Source organism: Lissotriton helveticus, chromosome 3_1 (assembly GCF_964261635.1).
Source record: "Lissotriton helveticus chromosome 3_1, aLisHel1.1, whole genome shotgun sequence".
Taxonomy (NCBI): domain Eukaryota; kingdom Metazoa; phylum Chordata; class Amphibia; order Caudata; family Salamandridae; genus Lissotriton; species Lissotriton helveticus.
In genome coordinates, this window is record NC_136061.1 from 1,866,658,747 (window position 1) to 1,866,670,921 (window position 12,175).

At 42.8% G+C, this 12,175-nt stretch overlaps 1 protein-coding gene across 2 annotated transcripts in view; it reads left to right on the top strand.

Annotated features, from left to right (window-relative positions):
* LRRC56 (leucine rich repeat containing 56) overlaps positions 1-12,175 on the top strand; it is a 650,173-nt gene that overhangs the window by 617,759 nt on the left and 20,239 nt on the right. For both annotated transcript variants that reach the window (XM_078682840.1, XM_078682841.1), the window contains one exon: positions 9,073-9,442. In XM_078682840.1, coding sequence (XP_078538966.1) covers positions 9,073-9,442 — 370 coding nt within the window. The remainder of the gene's footprint in view (positions 1-9,072; positions 9,443-12,175) is intronic.

Here is a 12,175-nt window from a genome sequence, read left to right on the forward strand (position 1 = left end):
TCGGGAGTTCAAAGAGAGTAAAATGTCCTCCCAATAGAGGGGACTATCTAATAGATCTTGGTCTTCTGCTCCCAGATGATCTGTAGTGAATGCATCAAGATACGTTTCGGGATCACTACATTCATTATCAGCTTCGTAATATAGTTTCTGATAGAACCCCTGAAAAGCCGTTCTTATATCTGAAGGTTCCGATCTCAATCCAAGTTCTGGATCCTTAATTTCTTTTATTAGAGTAATTGATGTCTCTTCCCTAGTTCGTACCGCAAGTTGGTGTCCCACTTTTTCACTTAGCTCATAAGTTTTTTCTCTGTGGATATTGGCTCTGACAATCGCTTTTTTAATTAATATTTTTGAAATGTAGTTTTTAGCGATTGCCACCCTACTTACTTCGCTATCTGTTACCCTTCCCTCCTGTACCGCCTTAATTAAATCCTCCTCTGCTCTGCGCAGATTTTGTTCTAACAATGTCATTTGCAGTTTTCCTTCTTTATTATGTTGGAAAGAGAATCGCATAGTTTCACCTCTGACACAGGCCTTCAGGGTATCCCACACCACGTCAATTGAGGTAGACCCCATGTTATCCTCCAGAAAAGCCGGAATCCAAGTTCTCATATGCTGACAATATCCATCATTATTTAATAATGCCCTTTTAAATGTCCAAGTATTTGTTGTGGATTTATCAGGGCCACACGTAAGGCTAAGCTCCAGTGGATTATGGTCCGAGAGGATTCTAGGTAATTTTTCTATGTGGCAGATTGTTCTTAAAGAATTAGACATAAGCATAAAAACCAGTCTTACATGCCGTTTGAGTGTGGGTGCGAATAATAGGTATAACCGGGGTCCCCTGGGTTTTTCAGTGTCCATCCGTCTATTAAGCCATGCAGCCCACACATATCTTTTAAAGCTTGAAAGACTTTTTGTTTCCTGCCCTGAAATTTAAACTCCGCGCCCATGGATCAATCACCTGGTAAATGAATATTTAAATCCCTGCATACAATCAGAGGGAGAGGCCAGTGTACCAATTCGTTGGAGACACTATTTAATACATCCGGATCGTCACTAATATTACCATATACAGTGCACACTGTCATCTTGCTTGTCCCATTGTTTTAACAACACTCTGCTATCGCATATCACCCGAATTTATCCGTCACAGATCATGAAAACTGAACACCCCCCGCCTTTTGCTAAAATGGCCACCCCCTAGTACGTGTCCCTTGCGTTGTGGCTGAAATAAGTCGGTATCCGAGTGTTTTGAGTAAGTATTGCTGTGACCCCTCAATATGTGCCTCCTGAAGACAAATAATGTTTGCACCAGACAACTTAAGACCCTCTGCTACTTTCTGCCTTTTCTTGAGATCGTTAAGGCCACATATATTCATTGAAAGTATTTTTATTTTAGCCATCCTGGTTTCTAACAATCCTCGGTTGAATTATGTGCTGTCTCTTAAGACATAATACTACCCTGTGTCTTCTTTTCTTACTTTTCTCTGTGTATACCCTGTGTGTCCCCTGTAGAAATCTTGTGCCCTGGTCCCCCCCGCTCCTCAACCCGCCCCTCCACCCCCCACCTTTTTTAAAGCAGCCTGAGCCTGTGTGATGACGTCTGTTCAACCTCACCCATACCCCACATCACCTCTCCCCCTATATTCGTGTGTATTCCCTGTCTGGTTTTTTAAAGGAATTAAGGCATTCCTGAGTTACATCTCGTCATGCTAACACTCTAAATAAAAAAAATATATAATAAGTAAAAAAAAAAAAAAAAGGAGGCCGTTGCACAGGGAAAACAGTGTGGAAAAAAAGATTGAAACCCCAAATAGCCTAAACATCACAAATCTGCATTCGCATTAGACATTGTCATAATCAGTATCATTAGAGTAGTATTGTGTACGTCTTATTAATATCTTCCCCCTGTTTCCCCGTTTTTCTCAGACGTAATATCCTTCAGAGCCTGCTCTGCCTGTATTTCGGAGCTAAAGAACATTGTCTTGCCCCGTGAGATCACTTTTAATTTAGCCGGGTTTTGTAGAAAGGCGGTGGCCCCAGCCTTTTGGAAGGGCGTGATCAGTTGCCGCAGTCACGCCAACGTTTTTCTACTGTCGCATGAGAGAAATCAGGCTTGGTGAAAAAGGAAAAGCTCCCCCAGTTCCGTTTTTTGTTAGGTCTTTCCAAATCATACACGGCCTGTCTTAGTAAAAGAATTACCAAAAAAGACCAGGATGACTCTGGGAAATGATTGGCCTCCTCTAGGGTGCTTCGGGAGTGAAAAAGGGAATCTGTGTACCCGCTGTATTTCTTTGTCCCAATCCCAATGTGTTAATTCAGGGAAGGTGTTTTTGAACAGGCTGATCGTAAATGCCCTTATATCCATCCCCTCGCTGTTCTCTGGAATGCCAAGGATCCTTAGACTATTCAGTCGTTGGCGGTTCTCTGCTTCTTCTAGTTTCCACATTATATCCGTCACCGGGCTACCCTGTGAAGTCACCTGAGTTTTCAAAGTTTCCACAGTATTCTTCAATATTTCAGTCCGGGTTTCAACCATGCTCAATCTCTCTGCAATGTCCGTGCATGTTTTTCAGATTTTTCTTACTGATCCTTGGAGTTTTTTTCCTGCTGCGCGGGCGATCCGGCCTTAACTTCCTTTTGAAATGAGTTCAGAGATTGTAGTATCATTGCCAGTGTCGGCTCTGTTGTGATCCTTGCTTTGGTTCTGATCACCCTGGGATTTTTTACTCTCGGTGGTTACATCCTGCTCCCCTGTTAGGGTAAGTGGCTGCGTATCCGAATAGTCCCATCTGAGTTCCTGTTCTTCCTCCATATCCTCATGTTGTTTTGACCTTCGTCCCACAGACGCCCTTTTTGATCTCCTAGGTGTCTTTTGGCTAGTTTGCTGGCTTCCATTACTTGTTGTGGATTCTTTGCATCCCTCGGCGCTACTACCACTAGGCAGATGTGTGTCTTCCGAGTCCTCTGATTCTTCGTTTAGGGGAAAAAAAGTTCTCGAGGGGGTCTGGAGATGTATACCCTGTTTCTTTAGTATCAACATTGTACATGGTGCTTTCATGGATACCACTTGCTAGCTGACTGACAGCCTGCAAGTTATTTGTCTCATTTGCCGCTTCACGTGAGGTGCCGCCCGTCTTATTGTCAGTGCTTAATATGGTAATCTCAGAGCTTGACCCCCATGATTTTAGCATTTTGTTTTCATCCGCATTATCTGTAGCTCTGTTAATGCCGTTAGTTGCATCCTCATTGCCCGCATTACATAACTCTTTGTGTTTAGTCATGCCCTCAGTTTCCATAGTCCCACTCTGATCTGGCGCTGGGTCCCCCACACCTGCAAAGTCATTGTTTAAGCCCTTGCTCGGTTTACTGGGGAAAAGACTCGTAATGGCTGTCTGTTTTTATCTTTCAGGGTGGCAGGGAAACTATTTGGGTTGCTAACGGTAATTTTAGCGCTTTTATTCCATGTCTTCTTCTTACCGGTGTTCATGTTGGCTTCACGCAGGTCCTTAGCCTCCTTGACCCCCAGCCGCGTGTTGATGCTGGAACGAGTACAGTGGAGCGTGTCTTGTTCCGCCTCGGGCTGCCATCTCGCTCCTCGAGGACGCTTCCGCGTTCCTGGCGTTCTTCGCGTCCTCGGCTTCCCGCAGCAAGTTCGGTTGCTAGGCAACCACAGACCGCGCACGTCAGTTTCTGCCCAGCCGGGGATGACAGTCAGGAGAAGCCGGGCTAACGCCTCCCAGCGCCGGCTACAGCCCGATGATCGATGCCGATGGTCTCTCAGCGTCACTGGGTTGCCGATCGCTCTAATCCGATCATGCCAGTAACACCAGCGATTTTCCAGCATCCGTACCCCAGGGCCAGGGTGCATTACTCAGATAAGAGACAGGGATCGAGAGGTGGTGTGGAGGTGAGTTAGAGAGGTCTCACTCAGCCGCCATCTTGCTTGCTATTAACTCTCTTGCTTCCTACTTACTCTCTTGCTTCCTACTAACTCGAAAAAGATCCTAATCAATGATAAATATGCAAAGTAGTACCGAATACTCAACATAAATAGAAGTAAAATGATTTCCAAACAACCTAACCCAGATGTAATCAATCAGCATGAATTATTTTTAGATATGTCTCCCATAAGTGAGTTTTATAAAGTGTCCATCAGTCCAATATTAAGGGCTCAATCCCTTTTTATAGTTGCACCCAAGCACTCCAGCGCCATGCCTACGTGGTTCAATCTCCCTCAGGGACTTAATTCAACGAGATCTTACTTGGGTCAATGGATCTACGAACAAGACTTGTATGGCCAGTCACAATATTCAATACCAGGTATATTAAAAACATTTACATTATCTGTTTTAGTGACAAACATAACTTCGAAGCATTAATTTAATCCTTCACCTTTCTTAAACAAACCTGATTGTAAGGAAAACATTTGATTATATTTAGATTGCTGTGATCGAATTTTTTGTTGGAAGCTAAAAAAGGAAAATGGAGAGCTGTCATTATATCAGTCACATATATTCTCTAATTGAACCATCAATAACACTGCAATAACATTGTACCTTAACATTCTTGAGGAGTGATTTAAGGTCCTTGTGTGCTTCAATTTACTCATATGGGGGTTTCTTTTCTTTCTTAGGATGAGTGTGTTCATAAATTATGTGCACATCCCTGCTGTGGGCACTCGCTAGGGTTCGTCAAAAGACAGACTCCACTGTAGTTTTTTAGTATATTTATTTGGTGTTCATCTGATGTTGACTTTCGTGTTTATTTAAATTTCATTAACCATTGTTTTTAACAATATAATCTTTTCGAAACGGTACTCCGATGCATTTCGGGCACAAATCGCCCTTTCTCAAGCAGCCCTGAAATTCAAAGAAAACATTGGTTTCCTACATGACCCATCATAATAACGAAATAACTGAAAACATATATATGAGACATAAATAAAATTTCATAACATTTCAATCAGTATGGCCTATGTTCAAAAACGTTTTTCATGCACAGTATACGAGGTGGATGTCGTAGGGGTGAATGGCATGCTTGCCCAAGTGAAAATGGCTGGTCGTCTGACAAAAGTGTTATAAGTGAGGTAGGGAACTAGGGGAAGCCCATCGTTCATGTGAAGAAAATAACGAAAACGAAAAGACTCACGTGATCTTTAAGATTCGAAAAATTCAGTGAGGCTGTAATGGAAAAACCAAATAAGAGTCGGTTCCATTATCCTCTTTAGTTTTGATGGTGCAATACAATCATACACGCTAATACGTAGGTGGAGAAGTCCGACTTACTGAATATTTTTTACGGGGTTCCGAGTTTCCTCCATCGGATTTGGACGGGTTACGGAAGTATGGGTCAGCGTCCGGATGTCCTGAACCTGTTTAACGCTGCATTAAAAAATAGACAGGGGACTGTTACCCAGGGTTCGACCGAATGTGGTGGCATCAACGATGGACTTACAGCCGAAACCAGGTGTCGGCCATCTTGGAAGGGTGCTCATAGGGAGAATAACGTGAATGGAATGAGACATGGATGTGTATTGAAATCCCCAAGGTGTGAACGGCTGAACACACAGTCGTTGAAATGAACGTGATGTACTATTGAAAACGCTTGATGTGGCAGTATGAACATTGAAAGAATGTATAAATGCTATCAACAGTCACACAATCGAATGAGGTGTCCATGTGTACCACTGAGGGTACTTATAAGAAACAACTCAGTTCAATCCGGTCATTCAGACCAAATGGCTTCAGAGATTGCATTCGATATATCCATGCTGTTTCTTTTTGTAACAGAGTCTTATTGTTATCTTTGCCTTCTTTTTTCTCGATAATTTCCAAAACCATGAATTTTAATTGCACCACATTATGGTTGTGCTCTGAAAAATGCATTGCAATGCTAGATTTTTCTTGCTTGGTCCGTATGTTCGACTTGTGTTCGTTCAGGCGAATTTTTCTTTTTCTTTCAGTTTTTCCAATGTAAATTTTCCCGCAAGGGCATTTTAACAGGTAAACTAAATTGGACGAATCACATGTTGCATTTACGTTAACTTTGATTTCTGTGCCTTTCATGGGATGATTGATTTTATTACCCTTGATGATGTTATTGCAACTATTGCAATTGAGACATGGTCTTGTTCCTTTGTATTCCGTTTGTGGGGCAATGTCTTTGGACAGAATCTCTTTGATGTTACTTGCTCTGGTGTATGCAAATATTGGTGGACGTTTGAACAGATTTTTGAATTCAGGTTCAGATGCTAAGATCCGCTAGTGGTTCAGTATAATTTTTTTGTATCTTCCACTCAATGTGGAGTATTTCGACACTAACACCATCCTGGTGTCTTCATTTTTGGTTGATTTTGTTAGGGCTTTTTCACGAGTGGTGTTTGATGCTTTCTTCATAGCGTCATTAATTGTTTCTTGTGGGTATCCTCTCTCAGCGAACCTGATGTTCATTTCATTCATGCGTTTGATGCAGACTTCTGGATTTGAGACTATGCGTTTGACTCGCAACATTTGGCTGTAAGGCAGGTGTCGTTTCAAAGAGTTCTGGTGGGAGCTGGAATAATGCAGTGTATTGTTCCGGTCCGTTTTCTTCCTGAATAGATCCTGCAGGAGGCGTAACCGTTCGTTTACGCTAGTAAATAATCTTAGGATGAGTGTGTTCATAAATTATGTGCACATCCCTGCTGTGGGCACTCCGCTAGGGTTCGTCAAAAGACAGACTCCACTGTAGTTTTTTAGTATATTTATTTGGTGTTCATCTGATGTTGACTTTCGTGTTTATTTAAATTTCATTAACCATTGTTTTTAACAATATAATCTTTTCGAAACGGTAGGAATTGAAGCAGTAGAAAAGGCCCTATTAAACAGTGAGATCCCTAACCCCATGCAAACTTTCCTCATGGAGCTTATGATATACACGTTATATCACAGGTATTTCACCCATGAAAAACAGTGGTACCAACAATTGTCTGGGATGTCCATGGGCAATTGCGCCGCGCCGACATACGCCAATCTATAGCATCAAACACCACTCGTGAAAAAGCCCTAACAAAATCAACCAAAAATGAAGACACCAGGATGGTGTTAGTGTCGAAATACTCCACATTGAGTGGAAGATACAAAAAAATTATACTGAACCACTGGCGGATCTTAGCATCTGAACCTGAATTCAAAAATCTGCTCAAACGTCCACCAATATTTGCATACACCAGATGGCCGACACCTGGTTTCGGTTGTAAGTCCATCGTTGATGCCACCACATTCGGTCGAACCCCGGGTAACAGTCCCCTGTCTATTTTTTAATGCAGCGTTAAACAGGTTCAGGACATCCGGACGCTGAACCATGCTTCCGTAACCCGTCCAAACCCGATGGAAGAAACTCGGAACCCCGTAAAAAATATTCAGTAAGTCCGACTTCTCCGCCTACGTATTAGCGTGTATGATTGTATTGCACCATCAAAACTAAAGATGATAATGGAACCGATTCTTATTTGGTTTTTCCATTACAGCCTCACTGATTTCTTCGAATCTTAAAGATCACGTGAGTCTTTTCATTTTCGTTATTTTCTTCACATGAACGATGGGCATCCCCCAGTTCCCTACCTCACTTATAACACTTTTGTCAGACGACCAGCCATTTTCACTTGGGCAAGCATGCCATTCACCCCTACGACATCCACCTCGTATACTATGCATGAAAAACGTTTTTGAACATTGGCCATACTGATTGAAATGTTATGAAATGTTATTTATGTCTCATATATATGTTTTCAGTTATTTCGTTATTATGATGGGTCATGTAGGAAACCAATGTTTTCTTTGAATTTCAGGGCTCCTTGAGAAAGGGCGATTTGTGCCCGAAATGCATCGGAGTACCGTTTCGAAAAGATTATATTGTTAAAAACAATGGTTAATGAAATTTAAATAAACACGAAAGTCAACATCAGATGAACACCAAATAAATATACAAAAAAACTACAGTGGAGTCTGTCTTTTGACGAACCCTAGCGGAGTGCCCACAGCAGGGATGTGCACATAATTTATGAACACACTCATCCTAAGATTATTTACTAGCGTAAACGGACGGTTACGCCTCCTGCAGGAGCACGCTGATACAAGTAAACTTTTCAATAAACTCTTCAAATACATAGACCCAACTGAGCTGTGCACCGCACCTATTGTACATGTACTAAAGAGGTTTCTTTTCTTTCCCCATAGTATCTGCCAGCTTAATCTGCACAGTCGTCCATAGCGCAGCACACAGGAGTTTCTTGATGCAGTTGTCAAATACGCAGCACACAGAATATCACTCTTGCATCTCCCCATGCAAATGATGCAATCTCTTTGCCTCTGCACATGCGCCGTATTTTAGACGTGGGTGCAAATCCAAAGAAGCTGTCATGAGCCTCACTGAAAGTGCTCTACCAAAAGGTGGTGCATTTTCAGTGTGCCCCCGGATCGCCGCCCTCTAGAGGAGGGAACTTGGTCCCCCCAGACATCCTCTTGCAGGCATGTGCAGTCACTCACTGCACCCACCTATAAAGGGATCCTCAATCACTCAAAGTTTATGCAGGTTCCTGGCTGCACAATGAAACACTGAGCAGCTGTGAAACAACTGCTCCGTATTTCACTTGAACGCACTGCCCGCAGGGCAGTGAGTTCGTAACTGCCCTGAGGGCAGCGCATTCTCTGTAAGAGGATGCACTTTCCCTGTTTGCATTGGGCGCACCTATTCGAAGGTGTGCCGTGGCACAAGCAGGAAAAGTGCAGCCTTATGTGTTTTTAATCAGTTTTTCAAAAAGCACTGTTTTTTATTATATCTGAATACCGACTTGTGCTACTTAAAGTACAACTAAATATGTAAGAGCTAAGAGCCTGTTATAACATCTGGAAGTGTTACTAGCTAATGTAAAAAAGTGAGCAAAGATGTGAAGGAGAAAAAGAAAATAAATGTGACATTTTATTTTATACACTATTTTTTTGATGTATCAAGAAATGGTTTGTAACTGATGATGTTAATTTGTGATAATAGTTTATGATTAGTTAGTGTACATGTTTCATATTTTAGTGTCAGCTTCTCCACAAGCCCAGGAAAGCCCGCCATCAACTGCCCTCATCTATTCAAGATTACTTGCTACTCCAAAATACCCTTCTCCACCGTCAACTCAAGGTACTAGCAGGACTCCGGACATTAGGATACGACGTTTAAAAGTACCCAGTCAAACAAGCACAGCAGTGGTGACGTCACAGGACAAAGCTGAGAATCGAACTGAACTGGCAGATGAAGTTTTTGCCCTTTTGGATGTTGTCAGTGCCCCTCATTGCTCAGAGCCTTCCGTACAAAGGCTAGAAGAAAATCGAAAGGCAGTGGCTGGTGCTGAAACGACTACCAGAAGACCAGTTATTGGGCCAATAGCAATTAGATCGCCAAATATCGGGTATGTGATCTAAACATCATTTTACAAATATAACTGTGAAAATGTAGTTGTCTATAACAATACCTATTTTCTATTGTAGGATAATCATTGATAGCCACAATTGTTAGAATAATTCCCTGCTATGTGTGAGGGCCCGGAACATATAATCCACAATCTTCTCTAAAGAGAGTACACAAAGTTAACATGTCCAAACATAATAAAGTGCTGAATAAGGGTAAAAGGAGGTTTGTAGGGATTACATTAGACTGGAATAAAAAAAGGTTGCCTGTGCCTTTGAGAAACTTAGATTCTTTCTATCCCAGAATGCACTCTACTAGCAGTTGTCTCTCTGAGGCAGTTCAGCTGTTTGGACATCATTCGATGTTTTGAGCATTAACACACATTTTCAAACTTTTCTCATTTGTTCTAACAATTTGTTTCTGATTGATACATCTGCCTGTGGATTCCTCACCTTATGAATATCCCCTGCGCCAGCATTCCGCAGAAATTTTCCCTAGCTCTCCACGCCGACGAGGTCGTCACAATGCCATGACTCCGCACACGGCTCCGCATGACGTCACAGGAGCCATAAGAGGACCACGTCGGCGTGATGACGTCAGTTCCCTTTTTTCCACGTTGTAGACGCTAACGTTTTTTTTCTGGGACTCTCCATACTTTCGACTGGACACTTTGTTATTTCGATTGTATCTTTCTCTGTTTTTTCATGTCTGCCTCAAGGAAGTCTGGCTTTAAGCCCTGTAAAGAATGTGGGGGTCATATGTCGATCAATGCCCCGCATGAAGACTGTCTTTGGTGTTTGTCGTCTGACTACAACGTCAAGGGCTGTTATTCATGTAGGAAGATGAATCCGAAGGCTCTAAAGGAACGGAGACCAAGCTGTATATGGCCAAGGCAAGAAAAAAACCAAGCATTTACAACGGTCTCGCCTTTGCAAAAGTTAGATCTATTGGCATTGTAAATGGCAAAATTGTTATTTATGTGTTGGTTTTAAAAAGAGATAAATAAATGGCATTGTCATTTACAATGCCAATAGCTTAATCTCTCGCAAATGCGAGACCTATTGCATTTGCAGAGCCACACACACACAGAGCCACACACACACACAGAGCCACACACACACACAGAACCACACACACGGAGCCACACACACACACAGAGCCACACACACACACACAGAGCCACACACACACACAGAGTCACACACACACACAGAGCCACATACACACACAAACAGAGCCACACACACACAGATGGCACATTGTGAGCAGGAAACAAGACGTGATGTAGAAAATGAAAGTGGTGTGGGGCGGGGAGAGACGGCACCAAATGTGACTTGAACAGCATTTGAGCTTATAAATTACTCCATCTGGCAACATTTAAAGTGCAGAAAATGTGGCAAAGTGTGGACCGGAGGGAGCAAAAATACCACTCTGCTTTACACTCAACTGAAGCTGAGTATGTCAGGTTTCTACTGCACATTCGAAAACTCAAGCATACTCCATTGACGACATACAGTTGTGTGTGCGGGGAGGGCACACATTTACAGAACATACACAACTTGTAGAGAAAAAGACAAAGAAATTTCTTCTGAAATGACCAGCATTAGAAAACATGCACACAAGACGCTGTGATAACTATGCAAACTTTTGTTTGTGAACAGTGCCCCCTCCAACCCCACATGTAGACAGTGTGCAATGATGCGGGGGGCAGACTGCACATGCGACAGCTGCGTGCTAAGCTGCCACGAAGGCTGGCTCACGCACACGACGCCCACTCGAGGTTCAGGGTGTGCACATGCGCAGCCTACGCCAGTCTCGACCTAAAAAGGCAATACAAGATGGACGCCACATCCACCTTTTCAATGGAGGACCACCTGATTTATGAAAAATCGCCCCGATAAAAATAAAAGAAGGCCTATGGCGCACATCGCACGCTTCTTGTGATGTCACTCACATGCGCCTCTCTTGTTTGTTCTCCCGCTGTTAAAAAAAAAACACCCACTATCTCCAACGATACAGATTCGACAAAGTAGTCTCCCAAGCTCGCCTGTAAAATTATAAAAGACCTAATATCTGTGAAATAGCTTGCACAAATTACGTCGGTCAACAATAATTGGCACTCGCGGTCAGAGCATGGAGGTGCCATCCGCATCAGGTAGGCCTTTTTTTCTCCGTTTGTACGTTCGTAGATGGGAGGTGTGCGCCTGCGAGGAAGTAAATGTAGCGCCAAGAGCCCTCTGGCACGGCAGATACATCAGTGCTGATAGCCAATCAGCTCCGCATGCAAAGAACGAGATTGGTACCAAGGGCGGCAGATTCACCGTATCTAAGGAAGTCTGGGCGGTGATAGCAAAAGAAGGACAGCCGTGCACCCATACGTCATAGTTTATTTTCTCATGTCTTACCTTAGACATGGTAGCGTTGCGCCTTTGGTGATCCTTTGAATGACACGCCAGACGTTGCTTGCCTCCGCTCGCTGTAGGAATCGTTTGCAGGGGGGCGTTTATTGTAAACGTGTTTGTGGTTGTTGCATAAGATAAAATATATGTTTTAAGTGGATGTGTAGGATGGAATAGCGGGTTTTAAAACACATTTGTAATGTTAATTGTATTCACAAGCATTATAAAGATAGATCAGTTCACGAGAGGCAATAGTAGAGCAGTGGAGTTGTGCAAACATGTTTTGTACCCTGCGTGCAGTGTACTGCTTTAATGTTGAACCTCGTAGACCAAAT